This window comes from Corylus avellana, chromosome 10, assembly GCF_965113065.1.
Source record: "Corylus avellana chromosome 10, dhCorAvel1.hap1.2, whole genome shotgun sequence".
NCBI lineage: Eukaryota > Viridiplantae > Streptophyta > Magnoliopsida > Fagales > Betulaceae > Corylus > Corylus avellana.
This window is the reverse complement of record NC_142499.1, coordinates 1,508,724-1,536,714: the sequence shown is the minus strand read 5'-3', so window position 1 is coordinate 1,536,714 and position 27,991 is coordinate 1,508,724. Positions and strand designations below refer to the sequence as shown.

The window sequence follows — 27,991 nt, the reverse complement described above, 5'->3', positions numbered from 1 at the left end:
AATGTCAAACTTCTTTGCGCCCCATTTTCAACACCAAAAGAGACAAAAAAAAAAAAATGTGCAACTTGTTAATTTGATGTTCACAAACCAACTTTTGGAACTATCCTCATTTCCTTAGCGGTAAACGAGAAAATATGGAAGTGTAACGTAAGTTAAAAGTAAGTATATATCTATATATATATAAAGAAAATGGATTAATTGTTTTAAAAGAAAATTACAGCATATTGTTGTATTTTCTTTTCTAAAGGTTAAGATTTAATTATAATTTTTTCATGACATTAAATCTGTATCTGTATGGTTGAAAAAATTATGACACTTCCTCAATAGTTTTTTTTACCTACTTAAGTCAAAATCATTTTGTTTGGTAGCATGTATTTCTCACCCACTTTTTTTAATAATATTATTTTAAAAAAAATTTATTTTTCACATGTTCACCTTTGCTTCAAAAAAGAAAAAAGGAAAAAAGAAAAAAGGAAGAAGTACACACTAGAAACCTGGTCGAAGTAGAAGTGTAGTGTAGGAGTCATTTTCTGTTCATATTTAAGGTGTTTAATACGACTGACCCACAAAACCTCTTCTTTTAGCCAACTACATGGAAGCTTTCATGCTTTCAAATTTAAACAACCAGAAATATATACGCTCAGTGACATCGACTTGACTTACATTTTGATCCCCAAACGCGTTTATTTTTGCTTCCCTTCTAATCACCATCCACTCCTTTCTTTCTCACCAAATTTCCCACCATCTGCACCCTATATCTCTTATCCACTACTCAGTAGAAGCTTCAGAGTTGGCTGAGTTGGTGTTTACAAGAGCAAGGTTCATTTTGGGACAAATTTTTTGTGTTGGATCAGATGGTAACTGGGAATTCATGGTAGAAGTATTTCACAAGCATACGGAAATTCAGAAAAACAAGACCGAGAAAAAGATAAAGTAGTTGTAGTCACTATTGATTGATTTAATTCCCTACTGCATACGTATGCAAGTATAGAAAAGAAACCCACTTTTCGACACAGTACCATAAGTGCTTAAGCGCATATTGTAGATCACGCGAGGGAGGAATGGCGTCGGCTTTGGCGGGAGATGATCTCGCCCGGTCGACGAGCAGCCGGAGAAGCTGGGCGTCGACGAGCTTCCGGGAGGTCTGGACGGCTCCGCCGGACGTGTTCAACCGGAGCGGCAGGCAGGAAACCGATGAGGAGGAGCTCCGGTGGGCCGCCATCGAAAGGCTACCGACCTATGACCGGCTGAGGAAGGGTATGCTGAGGCAGGTCCTTGAAAATGGCAGGGTTGTGCACGACGAGGTCGACGTGACAAGGCTCGGGATCCAGGACAAGAACCGGTTGATGGAGAGTATACTCAAGGTTGTCGAGGAGGACAACGAAAAGTTCCTTATGAGACTCAGGGAAAGGACTGACAGGTACGCACTTGTCGTTTCTTGTTCCTTGTCGTTTTTTTTTTGTTTGGATTTCTTTTTTGTTTCTGGGTTTGTGAATTTAAGGTTTTATTTGGTGGGTTTGGATTGGTGGCAGGGTGTCGATTGAGGTTCCTAAGATTGAAGTTCGCTACGAGCATTTGTCAGTGGAGGGGGATGTGTTTGTTGGGAGCCGAGCGCTTCCTACTCTTTTTAATGTCACCTTGAACACAATTGAGGTATATTAAAATATGTTCCCTCTCCCCCCCCCCCCCCCACCCTTTTTTTTTTTGTATATTTCTGTTTAGATTTTGTCGTAAAATTTGTTTTTGTTTTTGTTTTAAATTGTGAAACAGAGAGATAATTTCCCTTTAAGCAACTGGGAATGGCTTAACTTTGTCATTTGGAACAATTGTTGCTGTGTCTTTTCCTCCAGTTGTTCTGGGAGGGAGTTTGTCAGTTTGGAATCTTTTGACAGGAATATTTTATTTAAGCTTTTGCTGATAACTGTTTCTGTTCTTTCCATTTTCAATTTGTAATGGGCAACAGAGTATTCTCGGATTGGTTCACCTTGCTCCATCCAAGAAGAGAAAAATCCAGATACTTGACGATATTAGTGGAATCGTCAAACCTTCAAGGTATCTTCATGAAGCGGTAGTTTTTTTTTTTTTTTTTTCAAATATGATTGATGGGGAAATAAACTTGCTTGCGTCGTATCTGGTGTATGTTGTTTCATTAGATGAAGTGAACTGTTCTTATTTTGTTTCTCTAGAGCGTGGCCTTAACTTCTGATGTGGTAATTCCAGGATGACTCTGCTTCTGGGTCCTCCAGGTGCAGGGAAAACAACATTGTTGATGGCGCTTGCCGGGAAGCTCGACAAGGATCTAAGGGTTTGTTTCCCAATCTCTTGCTATTTTTACGTGTCTCACTTTGCATAACCCTGCTAATTGATTGGATTTCTATACATAAACAGGCATCTGGGAAAGTCACCTACTGTGGTCACGAACTGAATGAATTTGTTCCTCAACGAACCTGTGCTTATATTGGTCAGCATGATCTTCACCATGGAGAAATGACAGTGAGAGAGACACTGGATTTCTCTGGACGCTGTCTAGGGGTTGGGACAAGATACGAAATGTTGTCGGAACTCTCAAGAAGAGAGAGAGAAGCGGGAATTAAGCCGGATCCTGAGATTGATGCGTTCATGAAGGCCACAGCAATGTCAGGCCAAAAGACCAGTTTGGTTACGGATTATATTCTCAAGGTTCAGTTCTGTCTCTCTTTTATGTTGCAGCATCTGTGTTTTTTTCATCCAACAACCCAATTTAAGAAAGCTGACTTCGTAAGAACTTTTGACAGATACTTGGACTGGATATTTGTGCGGATATTTTGGTGGGAGATGAGATGAGGAGGGGTATCTCTGGCGGACAGAAGAAGCGTTTGACAACTGGTATAAACGTATAAACTCGTATAAGTATTTTAAAAGATAAAAATAGATTATCTCCGTAATAGAATATATATAATTTGAATTATTATAATTATGAGTCTTGATATAAATATGTGTTTTTGTATGTAAATGAGCGGGTTTGTGGATATGTATATACATGTGTGTGTGATGAATGTAATGTATATATATATGTATCTTATAACATATAGACTCAAAATTAAATTATTTTTGATGTAAGTTAATTTATTTAATTAAATCTTAACAGTAATTAATTAACAAACAATTAGAATGATGCTGGTGCAGAAGAAGCATTTGTAATTATACATTACCAGTGTGATTGTTTTATTATAATGGCGGTGCAGGGGAGATGTTGGTCGGACCAGCAAAGGCTCTTTTTATGGATGAAATATCAACGGGGCTGGACAGTTCTACCACATTCCAGATATGCAAGTTCATGAGGCAAATGGTTCATATAATGGAAGTGACGATGGTCATTTCTCTTCTGCAGCCAGCACCAGAGACATTTGATCTCTTTGATGACCTTATCCTACTTTCAGATGGTCAGGTTGTGTACCAAGGTCCAAGAGAAAATGTCCTCGATTTCTTTGAGTACATGGGTTTCAAATGCCCAGAAAGGAAAGGGGTTGCTGACTTCTTGCAAGAAGTAACCTCCAAGAAGGATCAAGAGCAATATTGGTTCAAGAAGAACCAACCTCACAGATACATCTCAGTTCCCGAATTTGCACAGGCCTTCAGCTCTTTCCACATTGGCCAACAGCTTGCAGCTGATCTTAGTGTTCCTTATGACAGATCCAGAACCCACCCAGCTGCTCTGGTGACAGAGAAGTATGGTATTTCAAATATGGAACTATTCAAGGCTTGCTTTTCAAGAGAGTGGCTGCTAATGAAGCGTAATTCTTTTGTGTATATATTCAAGACTACCCAGATAACAATCATGTCCATAATTGCCTTAACAGTTTTCTTTAGGACGGAAATGTCGGTTGGAACTGTAATAGATGGAGGAAAATTTTTTGGAGCACTATTTTTCAGTCTGATTAATGTGATGTTCAATGGAATGGCAGAACTGGCAATGACTGTTTTCAGGCTTCCTGTCTTCTATAAACAGAGGGATTTCTTGTTCTATCCTGCATGGGCTTTTGGCTTACCTATCTGGGTCCTTAGGATTCCTCTCTCATTAATGGAATCAGGAATATGGATCATTCTTACATACTACACAATTGGATTTGCTCCGGCTCCTAGCAGGTAAATGGGCTTTGATTTCTTGTCTATGGAAATCTGATTCCCTACTTACTAGATACTGGGATTTTATGTATCAAACTAATGGGGTTTAGTCAATGTTTCTTTCATTAACGCATTTCTTCCTTCATTACTTCAGGTTTTTCCGACAGTTCTTGGCATTCTTTGGAATACATCAAATGGCATTGTCTCTCTTTCGGTTCATTGCTGCACTTGGAAGAACACAAGTTGTTGCAACTACGCTGGGTACCTTTGCCTTGCTATTGGTTTTTGTGCTTGGAGGGTTCATTGTTTCCAGAAGTAATTAATTCATCTCTTTCCAATCTGGCTGTCAGTATAATTCAAACATTAATTTATTTGATATCAAATTTTGACTCTTCATGTTATGCCTGTAGATGACATTGAACCATGGATGATATGGGGCTATTATATTTCTCCTATGATGTATGGACAGAATGCCATAGTTATGAATGAATTTCTGGATAAAAGATGGAGCAAGGTAAGATATCTTCACGGTCTAATTGTCTTCATTTGTTGATTTTGGAATTGCACCTACATTTCTTACATGCATATGCAAATATAAACTCAAATTATGCAGTTTTGACTCCATAGCCATCGTGAAACAAATCATCCAAAACTTTTATCTATTGCAGCCCAATACAGACCCCAGTATTAAGGCAGCTACAGTTGGAGAAGTCCTTCTCAAGTCCAGAGGCTTCTTTACAGATGATTATTGGTTTTGGATTTGTATTGGAGCACTCTTTGGATTCTCACTTCTCTTCAACCTGTTATTTATTGCAGCATTGACTTTCCTGAATCGTAAGTTATCTAATCGTATTTCTACTCAGAGTTTTGATTCATAAAAATGAAATTCCTAGTTGACAAACCCTGTTGTGGAAATAAATTTCAGCTCTGGGTGATTCAAAAGCTGTCATTGTGGATGAAGAAAATGACAAGAAGAATGAGAAGTCATCCTCTGGAAAGCATAGAACAGAAGGTTTTATCCTTTACCTTTCCCCTTCTATATTAATGGTTCCCTCATTTCTCCGCTTCTGCTGGCATTTAGTTAAAATTAACTCATCAGTAATTCTATTTCAATTAGCGAGGTAGAAATTTTAATGTTGTTTTCTAACAACCATGTCATAATTCTGAACAACCATGTTAAACTCACAAATATTCCTAGCTACCTGCATCAATGGTTTTTTTTTTTTTTTTTTCCTTCCTCTAGAGAAGGAAAATAATGTAAAAAAGAAAAAGAAAAAGAGCCTGAAATATGTCCTATAACATGTATATTTGAGAAGAAAAGAAAAGACAAAGGTTTTGTTAATTAACAAAAAATCTGGTTTTGGCTTAAGAAAATAAACTTCAAGGCGCTACAAAGTATTCAGGAGAAAAAAACTTGCTTGTTTCAATGGTTAAGAGGTGTTAATCATCTTCTTCAATATGCCTAACCTTTTTGTAAAACAATTACAGGTATTGATATGGCCGTGAGAAGTTCTTCAGAAATTGTTGGTGCCTCAGATAATGCCCCAAGAAGAGGAATGGTTTTGCCCTTCCGACCCCTTTCACTTGCGTTTAACCATATAAACTACTACGTGGATATGCCTGCTGTAAGTCACTCATTTTAAAAACTTTTCATTTTCTGCCAAATAAATTCAAGTTTTCATTGACATTGTTAACTATCAAATGCCAATACAAGTTCTTGTCAAAATTCTTCTTAATCTCCAAACAACGAGGTAACAGTTTGGCCTTTCCTACCAGGAAATGAAGAGTCAAGGGATTGAAGAAGATCGTCTTCAATTGTTAAGAGATGTTAGCGGTGCTTTTAGACCAGGCGTATTGACAGCACTTGTCGGTGTCAGTGGTGCTGGGAAGACGACCCTTATGGACGTGTTAGCAGGAAGAAAGACCGGTGGATACACCGACGGAACCATTACCATCTCTGGTTATCCTAAAAACCAAGCAACATTTGCCCGGGTTAGCGGTTACTGTGAACAGAATGACATTCATTCACCGCATGTTACTATCTATGAATCTGTTCTATATTCAGCTTGGCTCCGTCTTTCTGCAGATGTAAAGACAGAAACGCGAAAGGTATGTATTGTATGTTGAACGGTCTTCTAGCTAGAATCAGTATCATTCTAGACCTTTAACATTCATTTGTTTCTACTCACCTAAAGTTTTGGATTCCTGTAAGGATCCAAGTTCTGAGTGTGCGTTTTCTGAATTCTTATTTTAATTTTTATTTGTGGTACAGATGTTTGTAGAAGAAGTTATGGAATTGGTTGAGCTTAAACCCTTGAGAAACGCGCTAGTCGGCCTTCCAGGAATAGATGGTCTTTCAACAGAACAAAGGAAGAGGCTGACAATAGCTGTGGAGCTGGTTGCTAACCCTTCTATCATCTTCATGGATGAACCAACATCTGGTCTGGATGCCAGAGCTGCTGCTATTGTTATGCGTACAGTGAGAAATACAGTGGATACTGGGAGAACTGTTGTATGCACAATCCACCAGCCTAGCATAGACATTTTTGAAGCTTTTGATGAGGTGCTGCTCCATTTTTATAACTTCGTTTTTAAAGTTTGTAATTTCTATATATTTTTATGCATCTTTGTTGCAACATGTGTTTTCAACTTTGACATTGTGCTTGATGCAGCTACTGCTGATGAAAAGAGGAGGGCAACTCATTTATGCTGGACCTCTTGGTCACCATTCTCACAAGCTAATTGAATATTTCGAAGTGAGTATCTGTTTCATGCTTGTTTTTTAGAGTTGATCAATTTGTGTAATTTCATTAGATTTAAACTAGGGAGATTCAAACAAGTGATTTCCATTTCATTAGATTTTCCCCTTAGGGGTTGACTAGCAACTAGGAAGAGTTTGCTAGGCATTGACTAATGTCTATAACCTATGCCAGGCTGTTTCAGGAGTGCCTAAGATCAAGCATGGTTACAACCCTGCTACATGGATGCTTGAAGTCACTGCTCCTACAGTTGAGGCTCAACTTGATGTTGATTTTGCAGAAATTTTTGTCAACTCCCCACTTTATCAGTAAGTTCTAATCATATGATTATTTTGAAGATAGTTGCTTTCTTACTTTCGCGGGATTTTTTTTATATTTTTTGATTCTCATTTCTCTCTTGATGGTCTTTCAGGAGGACTCAGGAACTCATCAAAGATCTAAGTTCTCCAGTCCCAGGCTCCAAGGACCTCTATTTCCAAACCAAATACTCCCAATCTTTTCCTGTTCAGTGCAAAGCTTGTTTCTGGAAACAACATTGGTCTTACTGGAGAAACCCTCAGTACAATGCCATTCGGTTCTTCATGACAATTGTCATTGGTACATTATTTGGTCTCATCTTCTGGAACAAAGGACAAAAGACGTAAGTCTTGAGATTTTAGTTTAGAAAGTGATCTCTACTGATTGAATAGGAGCTCCCCTGTTTTATCTTCATTTTCATTGCCATTTGTATCAGATGTTAACTCTAATATTTTGTTAACAGTGACAAACAACAAGATTTGATCAATCTTTTGGGTGCCATGTATGCTGCTGTGCTTTTCCTTGGAGCCACCAATGCTTCTGCAGTGCAGGCTATTGTTGCCATTGAAAGAACCGTTTTCTACCGTGAAAGAGCAGCCGGGATGTATTCTCCTCTGCCTTATGCATTTGCTCAGGTAACTTTGATGCAATTCATCTCTTTTCTTGTAGGGCTTTAATCCCAAAACTGTGAAAAACAGAATATAGCTTGCAAATAATGAAACTCTATTACACAACTACACTTTTTAATACTCTACTAATTATGCAGGTGGCCATAGAGACAGTTTACGTTGCAATTCAGACTGTTGTTTACACTCTTCTTCTTTACTCCATGATTGGGTTTGAGTGGAAGGCAGCCAAATTCTTGTGGTTCTATTACTACATATTTATGTGTTTTGTCTACTTCACAATGTATGGAATGATGGTTGTTGCACTGACGCCGGGCCACCAAATTGCCGCCATTTGTATGTCGTTCTTCCTCAGTTTCTGGAACTTGTTCTCTGGTTTTCTCATTCCCAGGCCGGTATGTTATTCAAACTCAATCTGTGTTGCATACTGCGCTCACTTATCACTATTTGATGATTTATGGTTTTTCCTAAAAATGGCTTAGCGTTAGATAAAATCGTGCGTCTTAAAAAATACACCCACTTGCATATTGCAGCAAATCCCCATTTGGTGGAGGTGGTACTACTGGGCTTCTCCGGTGGCTTGGACACTATATGGCCTTGTGACATCCCAAGTGGGCGACAAAAATGGTGTCGTTGAGGTACCTGGAATTGGTAACGTGCCACTGAAGATGTTCCTTGAAGGGGGCTGGGGTTTTGATTATGACTTCCTTCCAGCCGTTGCCGTGGCCCATGTCGGCTGGGTTCTTGTCTTCTTCTTTGTCTTTGCTTATGGCATCAAGTTCCTCAACTTCCAAAGGAGATAACCAGCTTCAGTTACACAGTAGTCTCACAACTGTATACACAATAGGAAAGCAATCGTGTAGTAGTTATAAACCGGGAAACAAAACAGTTAAACTTCCTTTTTCTTTTTTTTTTTTCTTTTTTTTTTTTTTCCCCTTTTTTCTTCTAGTGTATTTCTATTCTTTTGTTCATGCTTCTCCATAAAAGCGGCTATATTGTCCTGCTCCTGCAGTGCAGACTTTACAGTAAACAAGCAAAGTACTGTACAAAGACAATAACTGTAATCACATAAAGTCTAAAGACATTGAAACCTTAAGAGTGTTTTCTCTACATTAAATCCGTTTGTCACATAGATCTTAAGATTATCCTTTATAATCCTAAGATTACCCATTGTAATTCACATTATATTATATATAGACACAAATTTTTTTCAAACTAGTTTGAAAAAAATTTAGTTCAACCTATTCTAATGAGTAATTAGTGTTGTTCAACATGATTGGATTTTAAAAAAATCAATGTTTGAAGGAAATTTCCTCCAAAGCAATTCGGTAGAAATTAGATTTTTTTTTTTTTTTTTAAAAAAAAAGAATACACTTTGGTACCACAATACTATTTTTTTTTTTTTTTTTTTTTTTTTTTTTTTTTTTTCATTTATACCACCAAACTACTAGAAATAATATTTAAATACATCAAACCACTTTTGCTTGTCAAAAATGTGACTCATCGATTCATCGTCATGAATAGAAAAATGATCGCATGCAATGGATTTGATTCCATTTCATAAAATATCATAATTGATTCCATTATAAATTTATAATTATTAAAACAAATCAAAACAAGTTAAAATTACGGTCACTGCCACGTCAGTTTCCTTTTAAAAACAAAAAAAAACAGAAGTTGCGTGAGAAAAAGGCATGTTGGGTGGGTTTAGTCATATTATTTGCAGAAAGGCAAACATCCTCGTTCATCTCCTCCATTTTCAGACGTCCGAAGAAAACGTCTTTTGTGTTAAGAATATTACTTGTTATTTACTTCTTTAAGTATTATTAGTCCACTAGGTTTACCTTTCCTTAGTTTACTAGGTTTACATTTCCTTAGTCTATTAGGTTACTTGCTTCTCTATAAATAGAAGCCTCTGTATTCATTATTATTATTAGAGTCAATACAATATAGTCCATTGTGTGTTTTTGCTCTTTCTCTCTTCTCTCTCTTTCTTCCGCTTCTAATATATTATCCAATATATTTAACATGGTATCAGTGCCACCTTCTGTGGCCTTCAATAAACGTCTTTGACGTTTTCCGGCGCTCCCTTCAGCGACCTCCCAATTTCGGTCGTCGGCGCGCCGCCAAGCGGTTTTCCGCTTAAAATCTCGTTCACTCCTTTGGATCTACAGATTTGTGGAAGATCCACAGCTATCGGCCCTCCGAGCTCCTCCACGCTCCTTCGGCAATTTCTGCCTGAGCCAATTGCCACCGTGACTCCTCTTGGCCAAATAACCACCAAAAGTGGTGTCTTGGCCCCAGAACGGTGGATCTGTGCAATTTCAACCTATTCCAGCTTTGTACGTGCCACCACGCTCCGCCCTCAGCAACTGTCGTCGCTCCAACGCGCCTCTATGCGCGGCTGCCGCTCCTCCGTACGCCTCCACCTATGTCGGATCTTAGTGGTTTTCACTCCGTTTGATAGATCCGGGCCAGACGAGGCGAGAGTCGTTGAGTACAGCCTCATCGGAACCTCCACGCGCCGCCATGCGCCATTAGAAGCTTTTGACGTTCAATCCACGCGCCGCCACGTTGACTTGATCAGCAAGGGTGCCGATCCTCTCCATAGATCCGCCGCAGGCCGTCAATAATATGTCCAGAAATCCACCAAAAGACATAGGATGCGCCCCCACGCGCATCAGGAATTCTCTGCGCGTGGGCCTCACGCGCCCTAGTGCGGCCACCGGTGAGGCGCGTGTACCTCACGCGCTTGATGATTTTCCCTCTTTGCCAGCCATGTGTCAATCCCTCATACTGCCACGTTAGCCCTAAACTGTGTCATCCAGTGCCACGCCAGCGAATTTGCCACGTCAGTTGTGCCACATCAGTAGGTGCCACGTCATCCTTTGCCACATCATCACTTCGTCCATGTCAGCGGATCTGCCTCGTCATCACCTTGACATGGTTGACTTTTCCTTCGTTGACCGTTGACTTTGACTTTGACCACTGAAAAAGTTGACAAGGTGTTTCCTACTCAATTTTTCATCATGATTTCAAATTTGTGGTCTATTTTTGCTTTTGGCATCTCTATATGGTAGAAAACAAGATTCTTCTCCAAATTTAGGCCCTTGTTTTGGGCGGTTCAAGTTGGTTTATGCATTGTTCAATTTGGTTCCATAGCCTTTTTCTTTGGCACAGTTCAATCCGGTTCATTCTTCTTGCGGTAGGCACTCTCGAGTCAGACCAATCTTCCTCAGGTCCATGGGTTTTCGGGCCAAAGAAGCCCTTTCAACCGGCCCACTTATGCCTTGTCAAATGCCGCCATCACCGGTCACTGCAGCCTTTCCTAGCCCATTGATCCATTACTAGTGAGAATTTTTTGGGTTAGACCTTTCAACTGTCCAAGGGTTTCAGGCATGATTAGCCTCTTCAACTGGCCCTACTTATCTCAGCCGACTAGGCGAGACTGTCTACTAGTTAGAATTTTTTGGGACAGACTTTAGCTCAGGCGAGACGGTCCAAGGGTTACGGGCCAAACAAGCCCCTTTTAACCGAACCTACTTTTCTCAGCCGACCAAGCGAGCTCTTCATTATAGTATATGGTTTTCAAGTCAAATTACCACCAAGTGAACCAAGCTCCAACTTAAATGCATAGCTCAATTCAAGCGGAATCCATCGGTCTCTACCAACTTTTATGGCGTTACTCCGGCAACTCTTTCGGCATAAGCGACTTTTTCGGCGAATTCATTTTTCTTTCCCTTTTCTTTTACCCAAACTCAAGTTTACACATTGAGTTTGGGGGGATGTTAAGAATATTACTTGTTATTTACTTCTTTAAGTATTATTAGTCTACTAGGTTTATCTTTCCTTAGTTTATTAGGTCTACCTTTCCTTAGTTTATTAGGTTACTTGCCTCTCTATAAATAGAGGTACCTGTATTCATTATTATTATTATTAGAGTCAATACAATGTAGTCCATTGTGTGCTTTCGCTCTCTCTCTCTTTCTTCCGCTTCTAATATATTATCCAATATATTTAACATTCTGGTTGTAGAGCTTTGCAAACCCACTTTCGTGGTTTAGAGAGAAATGTCAGACCCACGATCAGAACCCAACACCAAGCCCAAAGTGGTGTGTTGCATTGGCGACATCCACGGCCACATAAACAAACTCCAAAGCCTCTGGTCCATCCTCCAGTCCCAAATCGGCCCACAGGACTCAAGACCGCGCTCATCATCTTCCTTGGCGACTACTGCGTCCGTGGGCCACACACCCGCCAGGTCATCGACTTCCTCATTCGCCTGACCGCAATCTAATTGCAAAGTGGAAAAAGGTTTGTCTCAAAATCTATTTTATCCAGATTTAGTACTGTTGAGTATGTTTTGCTTCCTTTTTTGGTGTGTATAGGACATACATAGCAACACATGCAGAAGCTTTGGAGCTATTCTTATATACTCCTGCAGTAGTTCATAAACACTTGATTATTAAAGCTAAAACAATATAAGCATGAAATCATTTTTTTTTTCATCGATATATCTGTCTTTAAGTTGTTCAAAACAATATCATTTGTTCCTCAATAAGTTTTTACATTCCTTTATTCTAATTTAATTTCATGGTTCTGTTTAAATTGCAGCCGGGGTATGAACGTCTCTGCTGCTTACGATGCATTCAACCACGGGATCACAATTTTGCTACCACGTGTGTGCCGAGTGCCAAAGCACCTGAGAGAGGAGAAAGTTATAGAGTGTGTCCATTGCGGTTGTGGGGGCTGTGCAAGTGGGGATTAATTCTTCTCTTCTTCCAAGAATGGCAAGATCTTTGTACCATGTATTTTTCAGCAATCTGTGTATACCTTCGCTTGTCTTAATCAACCTGAGGCTGGACCTTTGCAACTGGTATTAGGATATCTTGCTAATTGAGGTTGCTGTGACAAATTGTTTTGATACCAAACATAACTTAAAAGCATAGTCGGAAAATCTTGCCCACTTTTCAAGTTTGTCGTCATAGAATTGTGTAAGATATTTCCTACTATCAAGCGTTGCATGCTGTAATTGTTATAGAACTATGGTTCCTTAATATTTAGTTGTTGTCGGGTGAGGTTGTACATTCACCATATTTTACAATCCATATTAGATTTCCTTCGAGAGTTGCATTCTGTGTGGATTGTGGTTTTAGGAAAATTTAACTATGGATAATTTAGAAAAGAGGAATGTTATTGTGGTGGATTAGTATTATATATATAAGAAAAGTACGAAATCTACTGATCACTTCCTTCTTCATTGTAGGTTGTAAGAGATTTATGAAGTTTGATTTTCCGTTTAGTGTTACATGATTATGCCTTATAGGGTGAGAGAGTTGTGGTAAGTTGGAGAGGACAATTGGAACATCATAGTGCTTTGGAAGTGTGAGGAGGATAGCTCTTTTGTGTTTAATGAGGTGTCTTTGAAAAGAGCGGAACGCAAAGAGTTTTGAAGATCATGAAATTGTGATTAAAGAATATGCTGTTTCAATCCCTTTTATAGAGTGTTTAATAATTTACATGTTTTTAATTTCTCAGAGTTTTAGGAGTTTTGTTCTATTTTATTATTTTATACATTAGAGACTTTTTTGTATACTTCATGTATATCATGGTTTTGTTTATATGCACTTCTAATAGATTTGAATTACTTTAAAAAGAAATTGTTGTCACATGGTGAATATGTTTTTACATTATTTAAATAATGTGACACTATATACACTGTTATAACTTATATACAACAAAATTAAATATTAACTGTGTAATAGGTCCTGTTCCAATTTACCATAAATTATCAAAACTATACTATAGTTTGCCATTGTTATCAGAGATGGTGGAAGAATAATGTCTTGAATACCCGTTATGACAAGTTTTATAACATTCAACCGAAAGTCTACTACACCAAAATTTAAGTGGGAAAGTGGGGACATCAAGCCTTGCTTTTGCTTTTTACAATTTTCCCTTCAGCGCTCTTTTCTCTCCTCTCTCTCCTCGGGAATGCTAAAGTTCGTCTCCCGTTGGCCGTGGATAATGGCCATTCGCCATTATAAAGTTTGCCTCCCTTTCTCCGAGTCTAATTTGCATCGACACAGAAAAGAGAAAAAAAGAAAAAAGAAAAAAAAAAAAAGCATGTTTGGGATTACGTTTAAAAAATCTTCATTTTTTAAGCTTTTGCTAAAAGTGCGTTTTGATCATTTTTAAGTTTTTTGAACCTTTAAAAGCGATTTTAATTTTTTTATCAAACGAATACTTTTTTCTTCAAACAAATTTTTTGAGTGTTAAAAGCATTTTTATGCTCTTAAAATACAATTCCAAACAGGTCCTAAGTCCAATTTGCATTGTCAACCAACGAGCATGGACTCATTGAGATTCGATTGTAGATTTGTAATGATATTGAATTGCTGTAATTATGTTTTAGTTTTAATTTGAAACCAATTCCAAAAGAGTAATGCCAAATACTACACCTTCATTTCATCTCATCCCATCCTACTATGCTAATGTGGCAATGTGCCCTTAAAATCAGCTCCTGTCAAAAATAATAATAATAATAATAATGCCACATTTATCTCACCCTTATTCCACTTGATTGATGTGGCAGCAATCATCAACTTTTGGATCAGCCTTATTATAATTTTATAAATAAAATATATCAAATGACTGATAGACATTGCAACATTAATCCAGTAAAATATTGATGGAATAAGAGTGTAGTATCAAGTGTATAGCATTTATCTGAGAAAAAAAAGAATAATAATAATAAATAAATAAATACTGTGGTGCTCACGCAAATTTCTATCATAATAACTATTTTGATAGTGGTTGAATGTGTAGATTCGGGTGACATGGTCCATAGTTGGTAATTAATTCTAAGTCATGTAGGGTTGTTAAGAGAGCAAGCCGCTCGCGAGCGACCTCGAGCTCAGCTCGTGCTCGACTCAAATATTAAATGAAGCGTTTCGTGAACATAAATCCTGCCTCGAATATTAAACAAAGTTAGCTCGGTTCGACTCGGTTAAGCTCGTGAGCAGCTCGTATATGGCTCAAATTGATAGTTATTCACATAATTCCTCATATTAATATTAAAAATTGATGATTTTTTTTATTTTTTAAGAGCATCATTTTATTATAAAAGAATGCATATCCTCTCTCTTCGAAACCAAATGTCTTGCTGTATTGACTAGGGCTCCATATTCCGCTAGCCAGACTAAGCAGATGCTTATATGCAAGCTGGCTTCTTGAGCCGTTTAAGAGTACTTGAAGTTTAAATTTATAATAAAAAATAAATTAATAAATTAAATAAAATATAAGAGTCAGCTCGTGCATTGGCTCTACTCAGCTTGACTTCTTATGAGCTCGAGCTCAATTTTTTTAGCTTGTCCTTAAGCTCGACTCGAGTAAAATTTAAACAAGTCGAGCCAAAACAAAAAAAGCTCGCTCAAGCTCAATTCCCTCGTTTACATCCCTAGAGTAATGGTTGACACGCTATCTCATTCAAGGACTTGATTAAGATCCTTTGCTTTGAACAATAGTCAACACCGGCTAAAAGCCTAAAACTTTCCACATTCTGATTTTCAGGTCGCACAAAACTTGACATCACAGCCTAGGCCCTTGGGGGTGCAACTTTCTTCTTTTGAAAAATTCTTTATTTATTTATTTATTTTTTATTTTTGTGAGTTAATTCGTTATTATTGAGATGTATATGCGGAGAATTTTCTATTGCCAAATGGCATGTGACTTGTCAATTTACACACGATCTTTCTTCCAATTTTTATTTTTTTAAAAAATAACATTTCATTCAATAATACCACGAACATAAAGCTTTTACTTCACAGAGCACAGCTCTGAAGCAACCATAGCATAAAAGTTACAAGATTACTAGGTTTAGTACAAGATTTGAGACCAATCTGCTAACCATGACTAATTAAAATCAGATTTAATACTAGATCTGTAACAGACAGACTCAACCAAATGTATGGATAGCAATTATTCCTTGACTCTGAGAGCAGAAAAACTCTCATGTCGAAACTCTTCCTCCTCGACCCGAAGGCCAAGATAATTATCACATCCACAACCCAAAAGTCTGGACCAAAACTAATTAGCCCGAAGCCAATTGCATATCAAATCAAGAAAATTCATTTTGATAATTCATGAACTCACCTAAAGCCAATTGATGTTAAGGGAGAAGGCTCAAACCTTTCATTTTTAGAATGATCATAAAGAGCATTATTGTGTCCCAACATCACTCATCATCTATTCAATCGTTTTCCTTAATGCTCAATACCATGAGAGAAAAAACTGCATATTTATTTAAGGAGAACAGTGATCACACATTGATCAATTTTAATGGGATAAATTGACGGAAACAAGATTTGAAGTGATCAAGGTTTTATTTTGATATTATATTAAATCATCACCTATTACAAAAGTTTAAACTAAAATAGAAAAGGAAATTAGAGATAAATATTTAATAAACTCGTATACAACTTCCATAATTATTAGATCAGCACTTGAATTGTTTTTTATAAGTATAAATTTAAAGGTTGTTGTTTAGTGTCCTATCATCTAATTATATGACCAGGTCCCGACGGGGTCCTATCTAGGTTATGGTAAAGTCTCGGTTGGGTCTCGACAAGGTTTCAATAAAGTCGTGGCAGGGTTCCGACTACGTCTATTAATTTAAGAATGAGATGCTCAAACTCAAAAAATAATTTATAATTTTTAAAATTAAAAATTATCTTCCTAAAATTAAAGAGGATTGTTTTGGTGAAGCAACAAATACAGAAAACAACCGAAATTGATCATTTATCATCTTTAATCAATTTCATTTCCGGAAATTGATAAGTGTCACATTATCCGAAAGTAAACGAATTCTAGGATAATCAAACAAATAGAAATATGAAATGACAGCTGAGAACGAATACCTATGATAATAAAAATTAAAAATAAAAAAATAATAATAAAAAAAAACGAACCTCCTCGTACGTATTTCATGACATAAATAGTAAAATGCATTTATGAAAACCCATCATTTATATTTGCATTTGCAGCGTTGAAAATTATGACAGCTCGGATCGATGTAGAGGTAACTTCAGTTATTATTGCTCACATAATAGCCCCGCAACCACTTTCAGTGTGACAATGACATATCTCAGAACTGAGAGAGAGAGAGAGATATATCTCTCTATATTAAGTTAGGCTTTATTTTAGGGTAAAATAATTTTTGAAAAAATACTTTTATATTTTTAGTATTTGATATGATAAAAAATAATATTCTAACGAAAAATATTTTTTCGAATATGCTGAAAATATATCTTTATTTTCTAAAAAAATGATTCAATTTTTGAAAAAAGTCATTAGATCACACGTTTTGTTAATTTATCACTCTCCTTCACATGTTTGGTGTTTTGATCATTTCGTGGAGATTTTTGTAACCGAATATGTGTTGGTTTCTCTCTTTTTAATAGTCCCTGTATTGAACTATGACAGTGCATTTTCAGCTTTACCTTTTTCGCGATGGTTGTTGCTGGTTTCAAATGGGGTTCAGATAGGTTTGCCTTAATCTGTATTCATTTTGCTTGTGTAACCGTCTTATACGGCTTCTTGAGAGGACCATGTCATTTGTTTGTTATATTTTCTATTTTAGTTTGTTTTTGGTCTGTTGTTAGGGAGCTCACCCTATATTTCGTTTTTAGGATCTCCCACTTCTTCTTCTATTCGGATCAGAAGTGGTAAGGATCATTCCCTGTAACATTTTCCTTATTCAATTTTTTAAAAAAGAACAGAAAAAAAAAGAATTGAGGTAATAGAGGGTAAACTGTGAGAGTTAAAATTCAAATTCATGATTTTATATCATATACTACGTTAAATTATTACTTATCTGCAAACTTAAATATTTTACCGGTCTTCTTATATATATATATATATATATATAGGTAATTGGCCGACAAATTTAAACAGATAAAATTGGCCTTGATGTGCATGATGGAGCAAAATATTGAACACATGCCAATTAATTAAGGGAATGGCGTGGCAATTAATTACAACCAAACATGTTTGATTCCAGATTGGGAGTGCTCATGACTCATGATGCAACATTAACTATTTTTTCTTTTTCTTTTTTTTTTTTTTTTTTTAAAAAAAAAAAAACAATTTTTTCAAATGGTGAATAATTTTTTTTAAAAAAATACTATTTTTTATTTTTAAAAAAATACCAAATAAAAGAAAGACAAAAAAATAAAATAAATAAGGTTGCTTCAGATATTTTTTTATTTTTTAAAAATAAAGTAAAAATTGACTTAAAATTGGACAAAATAGTTCGTCCTATCATCCCAAGTTAAAAATTATGACAGCTCGGATCGATGCATGAGGCAATCAACTTCAGTTATTATTGCTTACATAATAGCCCCGCAACGACTTTCAGTGTGACAATGACATATCACATATCTCATAACTGTGAGAGAGAGAGAGAGAGAGAGAGCGAGATAGATATATATATATATATATATATATATATATATAGGTAATTGGCCGATAAATTTAAACAGATAAAATTGGCCTTGATGTGCATGATAGAGCAAAATATTGAACACATGCCAATTAATTAAGGGAATGGCGTGGCAATTAATTACAACCAAACATGTTTGATTCCAGATTGGGAGTGCTCATGACTCATGATGCAACATTAACTATTTTTTCTTTTTCTTTTTTCTTTTTTTTTTTTAAAAAAAAAACAAAATTTTCAAATGGTGAATAAATTATATGGGGATTTACCTGTAAACATACCAACCAACAAACAAAATACATCAAACACACGCATGTTTTAAATTAGATTATAAAAAAAAAATTAATTAATTCAACCTATTAAACTAACAACTATCTTTAAAATTTTCAGCAATCAGTCTATTAAATCTTTATGTTGCTCTATCCATTCCAAAGAATAATATTCATGAATTTTTCAGATTGGATTGTTGCTCCTATCACTGGGGAATTTTTCAGCAACTCAAAGTTTCACTACTTTGATGGCTTCGAAGATCTCTTATAATGCTAATTTTAAAGTATATCAACTTGTAAAATGATAGATAAATTGATAGAGTTAAGGCTTGAACTTAAGATCTTTACCTTTGACATCATGTTAAATTACCAATTATTTTAAAAGTTGAAATTAATAAGAATATATAAATTTAATTATTTAATCATTACTTTAACACCAATTATATCTTTGAAAGCATTAATGACTAGTCATTTTCTTTCCTCTCTTTGCATTAATAGCCACCTTCTTATATAGGGACGGATCCTCTCTAATCCAAATGGATTGGAGAGGAACCGGTTCTCTTTAGCATAGGAGAAGAATTATTCAAAAAAAACTTTTTAGACAATTTTGCCCATGCTTTAACATGAACTGGCTCCCTTTCCGTCCATTTGGACTGGAGATGATCCAAGTGCCTTAAGGTAACTTCATTTTCTCTCTCCCCAATTTCATTTGAATAGGAGAAAGAAAAAAAAAAAAAAAAGGAAAAAGAATAGTAATGGTGTGTGGTTGGCAAAGACGGAATCAGAAAATTTTATGGGAGGGGGCTAGCCAATTTTTTTATTTTTTTTGTCGGTTCTTTAGAATTTGTTTATTAAAAAAATATTTTGGTTATTTTTTATGAACTAAAGACTACTGTAAGGGCCAAAAAAAGTAGGCATTTGAAAGTAAAGGCCAAAAGAAAACTTAATGGCTATGGCCAAAAAACATTAAGTATAGGTCCAAAAAATTTAAAAATAGGACCAATTTTTTTTAACCAAATGACTAGAATTAAAACTTGATTTTTTTTTTCCTTATTTTTGGGGGGCAGACCCTCCCTCCATCACCGGTGGTTGGCATTAAACTCACAATTCCTCTGTGAAGCATAATAGTCAACAGTGTGAAGTGAAGTTGATTTTTGTTAGCCATAAACTTTGATCGATTAAAGTTGTTTGATTTGTCAAGCATATCCAACGGTTCCTGGCTCCGTGCACAGTATTCTCTAACATAGCACCGCGTGCAGCGTGGCCAAATCCATTGGTTGATAGCTGTTGTTGTGGCACCGACATAGCTAGCGACTGAAGGTGTGAATGAGGTTGAAGCCCCGACATGTTATATCAAAACTAATGACAAAAAAGGATTTGACGCAAAAAAGGATTTGATTATAAAAAAAAAAAAAAGGAAAATCATAGATAATGATGTCATGTCTTGTCTGAAGGAGTGACAAAACAGGCTAATCTAACGCTTTTAATTGCTTATAACCCAACCATGTGCATGCATTTTAATGGCATCAGGCCTTGTTTGATATAAGGATTGAAGTTGGCTTAGATACTATTTATCCCCATTTTTTTAAAAAATTAACATCAAAATATTTTAATTTTTTTACTTTTTATATCACATTATTTATTTTTTATTATTATTCAAATAAAATAATCACTACAAAACTAAATTTTTTAACTTTTCTATACCATTTTTTCACCTTTTTATATAAAACATTCTTACTTTTTTTTTTTTTTTTACATTAATTTACATCAACTACAGTGTCTAGGCCAACTCATTTACCAAATACCACCTGAGTCAGTACAAGACAAAGATTTCTTTTAAATTTAGCTGAAATAATTTTTTTAAAACTGAGTATATAAAAATATTATATCTTTATTTTGCATGCATTTTTAATGAAAATGACAAAATTGAACAGACATATACTTTTTTAATAGAATTTTTATCAGCTTTGTTTTTATTATTTAAAATGCATGTACTTCTTTTATATATATATATATATATATATATATAACATTTTTATATATTAAGTTGTAGAAAATTCCTTCAATTAATTTGAAAGAAATCTATGTCAAAGTCTTGCAAAAATGAAAGATTGTTGCTATTGCCAATTGTCAAAAAGCAAATTAAAAAGCAAATTGTTAGTTCTTGTGTTGGCTTAATTCAATTCCAAAATGCAGAGATTACTGTTCACAGACTCAAACACTAATATAGAATGCTCAGAATCCAATCTCCACCGTTCATAATGTAGATTCATGTGTTATGAACTTCCCTGCAAAATTTCAGCTCAACTGGACCACAAATGCCCATCGATCGGAGCTATTGATCAAGACTGGACAGCATTTCCAGAATGCTGTTTCACCCATGTCCGGACATGCCTTTCCCAGGTCCGGACCTCATTTCTAGAGACTCAAATTTTGCTCCGCAAAGCCGTGTCCGGACAGCCCATTAACATGTCCGGACATCCCGTAAGTTTTAGGCCCAAAAACGTGATTTTAAGTGGGTTAGGTCTAGGGTTTTGTCGGGGGTATATATACATCATTATAGAAGAGAGAGGTACGAATTTTTCACCCCCATAGAGTTCGTCGGAGGCTGTGCTAAGAGAGATCATATGTGATGAGCGTTAAATTGAATCTCTTAGAGTTTTAGTTATTCTTTTAATAAATCTACGGTTGAGAAGTCTATCAGAGTTCCGGTAAAAGGAAATCATATAGAAGAATTGTGCCAGATGTTCTGAAAAGGGCTATTGCGGTAGAAGTCAAGTGGGTCGCTTGTCGTGTATAAGGAAGAGTCAAAGGTTTTGTAATTCTTCTTGTATTCCTTATTCTTCTTATAGTGGATTGATTTCCTGGGTTTGGCTGTCCCAGAGAGATTTTATATTTAGAAAGTTCTCTAAATGGTTTCCTTTTCGTAACCAAATATCTGTGTTCTTGATTTTCATTACATATCTGTATTTGGTTGATTATTTACTGTTAGGTTAGATCTTATTCCGCATAATATTTGTGAATCACCTAGACATTTGAATAGGTGTCGTTTGGAGTCGTTTTTATAATTTTCAATTGGTATCAGAGCAAGTTCACTCTGTTTGGATTAAATTCTTGAGTGAGATTTGTTGACTCTTGTTTGCTATGAATACTTCTCAAGGGGAATATGATCTTATAAACTCCTTCAACAATTTGTTAGAAAAATTCACTCTTTTGAGACATCAATACACAAATTGTTTGGGGGAGTTTCAAGATCTTAAACATGTGAATGAATTTATTGTTACTAAATTGTCTGAATCACATGCTATAATTGATTCTTTAAAATCTGAAAATTCTGTTTTAGGTTCTAAAGTTGATTTGTTAGAGAATAAATTAAAAGAGTTAGAAACTCAATTGGAAAAATTCTCTAGCAATTCCCTTGAGAATATGTTACATACTCAGAATTCTGATTGTGATAAATTTGAGTTAAGTTTTGATTGTCATATTGCTTTGTCTTCTAACAATGTTTCTACTTTCGAGATAATATTTGTTAAATCAGAAAAAGTAGAAGACTATGTGGTTAAAAGAAAAACAGCAGTTGCCTCGACCTCACAAGGTAAGAAAGTTAAGAAAATTCATATTGAACCTTGTGTATCTTACCCCAAATATAGAGTCGTACATCCTCATAGGAATCTACCTCCTAAAAGGTTTATCCCTACTTATCATCATTGTGGAAAAGTTGGTCACATTCGACCCAACTGTTTTAAATTGAAACCTCATATGCATAAAAATAAAAATTATGTTTCTAGGAAAGAACCTTTGGGGTTATGCACAATGATGATGGGAGGTTTGTCTAGATTAGACAAGATTGAAAATGTTCACGTCTCTACACCTTCTTTCAAGAAAGTTTGGGTTAGGAAGGATTATACCATTCACCCATTGAGGGGGAATGATAGTGATCTCACCCAAAGTTAGGTGAGTCAATAACATGTCTAGGATTGATTGTTTTGCTTATTTTTGAATATCCTAGAGCGTGTTATTTTTCTTTGTTTTGCATTTGTTTTTCGTTTGTGTGCATTTCTTTTGTGAAAAATTTCAAAAAGACAAAAATATGTTACTTTGATTGTTTTCTTTTCTTTCTTTTGTCTTATGCACCTAGATAGTCCATTAATTTCTCATGTTGCTTTTTATGGATTTAATTCCTTGCGTCTTGGAATGTTCTTAATATGCATGAGATGAAAATTTGTGTCAATGGACTTGTTTTTGTGGTTACCTAAAGTTTGAGCTTATGTGGTACATTTTGCCTATGCTTTATCTCTTGTACACACTTAAGCTTAAATTGAGGCTTTGTTTCACTTTATTTGTGAGGACTGTTAGGTAACCATATGAGGTTTTTGACTAGTCATATTCTTCAAATTGACCATATGCTAGTTGAACCTAGGGCTTAAAAATTCCTGTTTTCTCTGTTGTGATAAGCACCAACAGTTTAAGGACACTTTCTCAAAGAGAAAAATAAACAAAATAGTGAAACAAATAAAATCAAAAGATCATATTCCAAAGGAATTTATTTCACTGTTTCAAACTTGTGCAAAATGTTTTACAAAGAGAAATGTATAGGATGAGAGTGGCTAGGCCCTAGTATGATAAGGTTTGACTTTTGATTTGATATACTTGTTAAAACCTCGTGGTGGTGAAACTTTCTCTTCATTTTGTAAGTTGAAAATTTTTCTCTTTGGATGGCTTACCCATACACCACACAAGCATGGGTTGAATGGAACATTTTCTTGGCTTGGATTAAGCAATATGAGTTTCTAGCCATTTCTAGTCCCATGTATGTTTTGCATATTTGGAGCATGTTTGGGATATTCATTGTGCAATACATGAGTCATTGATGTGTTATCATTTGTGTTCATTTGACTATTGAGGGGGAGAAACATGTTTTGCATTTTTTTAGCTTATTGTTGATTATTGAGTCATATGTAGGGGTGCAAAGGCGAGCGGTTAAAAACCGCCCGCTAACCGCTCTAACCGCTAATCGTTAACCGCTCTAACCGCTTAACCGTATTAACCGCTAACTGCCTAACCGCTATAACCGCCTAACGGTTAGCGGTTAGCGGTTATTGGGTTTACTAACCGTAACTGCTAACCGCTAACCGCCTTTTTATATAATATATTTTTATAATTATAATTATAAAAATATTTATACATATAACATAATCACTTGATCATTAAATCACAATTTTTTTAAAAAATAATTAAATCACAATTTGAGTATTAATATATTATCACTATAATTTATATGATTATATCACATGAGATTGATCATTAAATCATTTGATTATATAATAACAAATTATATATATATAATATGACATAACTCATAAGTATACCAATTCATACTAATACAACAATTAAATATCTAGAGACTTATTTCCAATGTATGTTATAAATTTATAAGTCTATATAAGTCTACATATGAATATGAATAATATAAATGTATAATATCAATACTTAATCATATGATTCAATGACAATTCATAACGTGTATTGGGGCCACATTCCTTTCCCCCCTGTCAAGTGGTCGTATACCAAATTTGGGGGGTGTCTCCTGTTACAGCGACATGTCTTACAGGGGCACACAATAAGTTTGTCTGGAGTGTCACAGTTCCTAACTGCGAAGTCCACAAACGCTCTACATCCGTCTCTGTATTCCTTTGTACCCCTAGACTTCTTCATCCAACTCTTATCCATAGTGTTACTACGTACATTAGAAACATAAATATGTAAGAATTACGCTAAATCTAAACATAAATATGTAAGAATTACAATAAATTAGGGCCAATGGAGACCCTAACAGTGAATAAGTAAAGCTAGGTTCATTACTTTTTTGTTATTCTTTTCTTTCCTTGTTATTTTTTTTTCTTGGTTAAAATTTATATGAAGTAAATTTCCAAACCTTAAACCACATTATAATACAAAATTAAAACCATTTGTCATGGGTACCGTACTTAAAAAAGACATCTACGTTCGTTGTTTATTTAATAACATGTACTCTAATATAAAGTTGTAAAACCTAAACCAAATTATATTAAACAAATTGAAAATGTTGTAATTTGTTAGGGGGCTCTAAATAAAATAAATTTAAGTTATGTTTTTGTCGCAATTATTTAAAAAAAAAATAAAGTTACATAATTTCAACTTCATATGGGGATCCTAAATAAAATTCATCTAACTAGCTACCTAGGTAGGTTTGTTTTTTCTTTTCTTTTTTAGCATTATGTATTGTTTATTATTATTTTTGTAATCATTTATATAAATGATTTATATATGTAAATCTATTTTCTATATTTTATTTATTATATAAATGATCATTTATATAATAGCTAGGTTTGTAAAACATACACAAAATAATAATAATAAAAAAAAAGCTAATTTCAAACTACTTACCTAAAGACGTGTCTATAAATATTTTGCATGCATGGTTATATTGAACAATCCTACATTTCTACGTACAAACATAAGACACTAAAAGTAATATATAATTCAACTAAATTAATAAGTTAATTAGCTAACAAAATAAATTGAACATATACATATACAATATTCTATAAACCCATACATTACAAAAATCAAATTTATATACATATACAAAATTGGAAATATGCATTACTGCAAAGAAAATTAAAAACTATCAATATATATATTTTTTAAAAATTATATATACATATATACCTGATTGATTGACGCAAAAAACGTGAGATAGAGGTGAGTTGGCGGACGGAGATGAGCTCGCCGGCGGAGAGAGAAGACGGTGGTGATGAGGTGGCGGCCTGCTCCAAAATCCGAAGAAGAAGCTGGAAAATGTGAGAGAAATATTGATGAAAACGTGGCTGGAAAATGTTAGAAGAAGAGAGAAAATTTTGACTGGGGAGAAGAAGCTGCACTGTGCGCGCTGGGGAGAAGAAGCAGATGGCCGGTCAAGGGAAACAGGAGAAAAGGAGAAGAAGGAAAAAAAGAGAAAAGGAGAAGAAGCTGAGCGTGCGCGTGGTCCCAAGGCAGATAGTAACATGCCACATAGGCACGTTACTACAAGAGTAACGTGCCACATGTCTTTTGTAACGTGCCTATGTGGCACGTTACTATTATTGTAACGTGCCACATGGCACGTTACAATTTTTATATAATATATTAAAAATTATATATATATATTTTAATAATTTATTAATAAACTTAATATATTACATAAAGCTTAATATATATATATATATATATATATATATATATATATATATATACACTTAATATATATTTAATACAAAGCTTAAGCTTTATAATATATATATATTATAAATCTTAATATATATTATATCAATTATATATATATATATATATATATATATATATATATATATATATATATATATATATATATATATATATATATAAATTAATTGATATAAAGCCTTATATTAATATATACTTGCAAATTATTAAGCGTTATATCAATTAATTAAGTGCGTACTTAATTTATATATTATAAAGCATATAATACTTGCAATTATTAAGCATTCGTTATATTAAGCTTAGTAATTGATAATTAATTAATTATCAGCTTATAAGTTGATATATATATCAACTTAATTATACGTAATATTAAATATATATGTGTAATATTACGTATATTTCTACCATGCATATTCAGGGCATGCATCGGCCAATTTCCTTAATTTGGTTAATTAATTGATAGTGCATGTCCTGACTATATGAAATAGAGCATGGTGTTACTGTTATATAGCTGATAGCGTCTAGCATGCCTTTAGTGTTCTAGAGGCATATCTTAGCCATATCTTTTTTGGGTTTTGATCTTTCTCTGGGGACTCACATGCAATCTAGATTATGATCTGTTAGTCACAAAGTTCTAAGCCCTAATATTTTTTTCTCAAAGTTATTAATAATAGAATGAATTAATGTCAACAAAATTGTATGATTGTTTATACAATTGTATAAAAATTACAAGATTATGATTGTTTACAAGTGTAATTACAAGATTACAATAGTATAAAAATTACACCTCTTATCTAGCAAATAATGCAAAGAGTGCCTGAAAAAAAATTTTATTATCAAATTTCTGTAAAATTTTGTTTTTTTATTTAGTTAAAATTTTAACCAAATGGTAACGTGTTAGAATTACACGTTACCATATGGTAACGTGTCATTTTAACACGTTACCAATAAACATCGTAACGTGTAGTATTTTAACACGTTACAATTTAGTGACGTGGCAAAAACTAATAAACAGTTGCCACGTCACTAAATCCTTGCTTTTTTGTAGTGATCAGTTACAAATATGTCCATATAACTCTTATTAATACGATATAAATTGAAGATATTTCTAAAATGATCAAACGATAAGGTGGTAGAACTTAATTAAATTATTTTATTATAAATAAAATTAATATTGTTAAAATCAACTAAACAATATTGATAAAAAAAAAAAAAAAAAAAAAAAGAAGAGAAAGTACGAAGCATTATTCATTTCTCTTACCTAGCTTCTTGTGTACTTAACATCACTTTCCCTAATAATTAATCATGGATACGATTCACTGTTATTAGCTGTCTATATTGTGATTAATTAGACAATTAATTAAGAAATAACTCCAATAAAGTCTTCTTATTTTTTTTCTTGGAAGGGAAAGAATTTCATACTCATTCATTAATAAAAGGTTGCGAGCAAGAGCGATTACAAATAGAGCAAAAAGCTTTGAAAACAAATCATAGCCAAAGCTAAAGTTACATATGTCAACAACATACCAATCAATCAGTACAAAACATCTGCTAACCCATGACTATTCTTCAGGTTTAAAAATAGATCTACACCAAATAGACACCTTCCAATGCATAGGTAGCGCTTATTCCTCAGCCTTGAGAATAAAGAACCCCAAAGTCAAAACTCCTTCTCCTAGACCCGATAGCTAGGATATCGTTCATATCCACAACCTAAGGGTCTGGACCAAAGCAGCAACGGGTAGATCAAAGAGAGGACATAGCCTTATTACAAGCAAAAAATATGAAAGAAAAATGAACAGGGAAATAAAGGGATAAAACGGAAATACAAGCAAAAATAGGGAATAAACGGAAATACAAGGAAAAAAAAAACACTATGTGGATAACGGCAGCTGGGAGGAAGCCAATTGCGTGCTGGTTGGAAACTGACGCTGAAGGTGGCATTAGAAGTTCATCGTGATGGGGACGCGAGAAAGACTGGGCAGAGGGCGGTGGGTGGCAAAGTGGGCGCGAAGGAGATTGGCGTCTCACACAAAACAAACTAGGAGGAGAGTTTGAGTGAATCCCCCAAGAGCAGCACTCACAAAGTGTGCCAAACAAGCAACAAAAACAAATAACAACACACCAAGATAAACGTCAAAACAACAGGCAAAAAAGGAAAGCAAAAAAACAAAC

The 27,991-nt window shown here is 34.8% G+C and overlaps 1 protein-coding gene and 1 long non-coding RNA gene across 2 annotated transcripts; both read left to right on the top strand.

The window, feature by feature from the left end:
* The first annotated feature begins 602 nt into the window (after positions 1-602).
* Positions 603-8,882, top strand: LOC132162624 (ABC transporter G family member 34). Its single transcript, XM_059572901.2, has 20 exons — positions 603-1,420; positions 1,533-1,653; positions 1,964-2,052; positions 2,221-2,305; positions 2,389-2,679; positions 2,775-2,865; positions 3,225-4,125; positions 4,259-4,419; positions 4,515-4,618; positions 4,773-4,938; positions 5,030-5,116; positions 5,593-5,729; positions 5,881-6,213; positions 6,377-6,667; positions 6,777-6,860; positions 7,038-7,171; positions 7,276-7,503; positions 7,624-7,795; positions 7,927-8,181; positions 8,320-8,882. The coding sequence occupies exons 1-20, from the start codon at positions 1,062-1,064 to the stop codon at positions 8,587-8,589; spliced, it is 4,359 nt and encodes a 1,452-aa protein (XP_059428884.2). The 5' UTR covers positions 603-1,061; the 3' UTR covers positions 8,590-8,882.
* A 3,186-nt stretch (positions 8,883-12,068) lies between these two features.
* On the top strand, positions 12,069-12,661 carry LOC148583230 (uncharacterized). Its single transcript, XR_015909401.1, has 2 exons — positions 12,069-12,100; positions 12,401-12,661. It is a non-coding gene; the product is annotated as an uncharacterized LOC148583230 (long non-coding RNA).
* The last annotated feature ends 15,330 nt before the right edge of the window (positions 12,662-27,991 follow it).

Bases quoted from the DNA above. Each gene is read 5' to 3' on its own strand.
- LOC132162624 (XM_059572901.2), top strand. From the start codon at position 1,062: ATGGCGTCGGCTTTGGCGGGAGATGATCTCGCCCGGTCGACGAGCAGC. The intron at 2,306-2,388 runs GTTTGTTTCCCA...ATACATAAACAG, and splicing joins AGCTCGACAAGGATCTAAGG to GCATCTGGGAAAGTCACCTA. The intron at 6,861-7,037 runs GTGAGTATCTGT...AACCTATGCCAG, and splicing joins AGCTAATTGAATATTTCGAA to GCTGTTTCAGGAGTGCCTAA.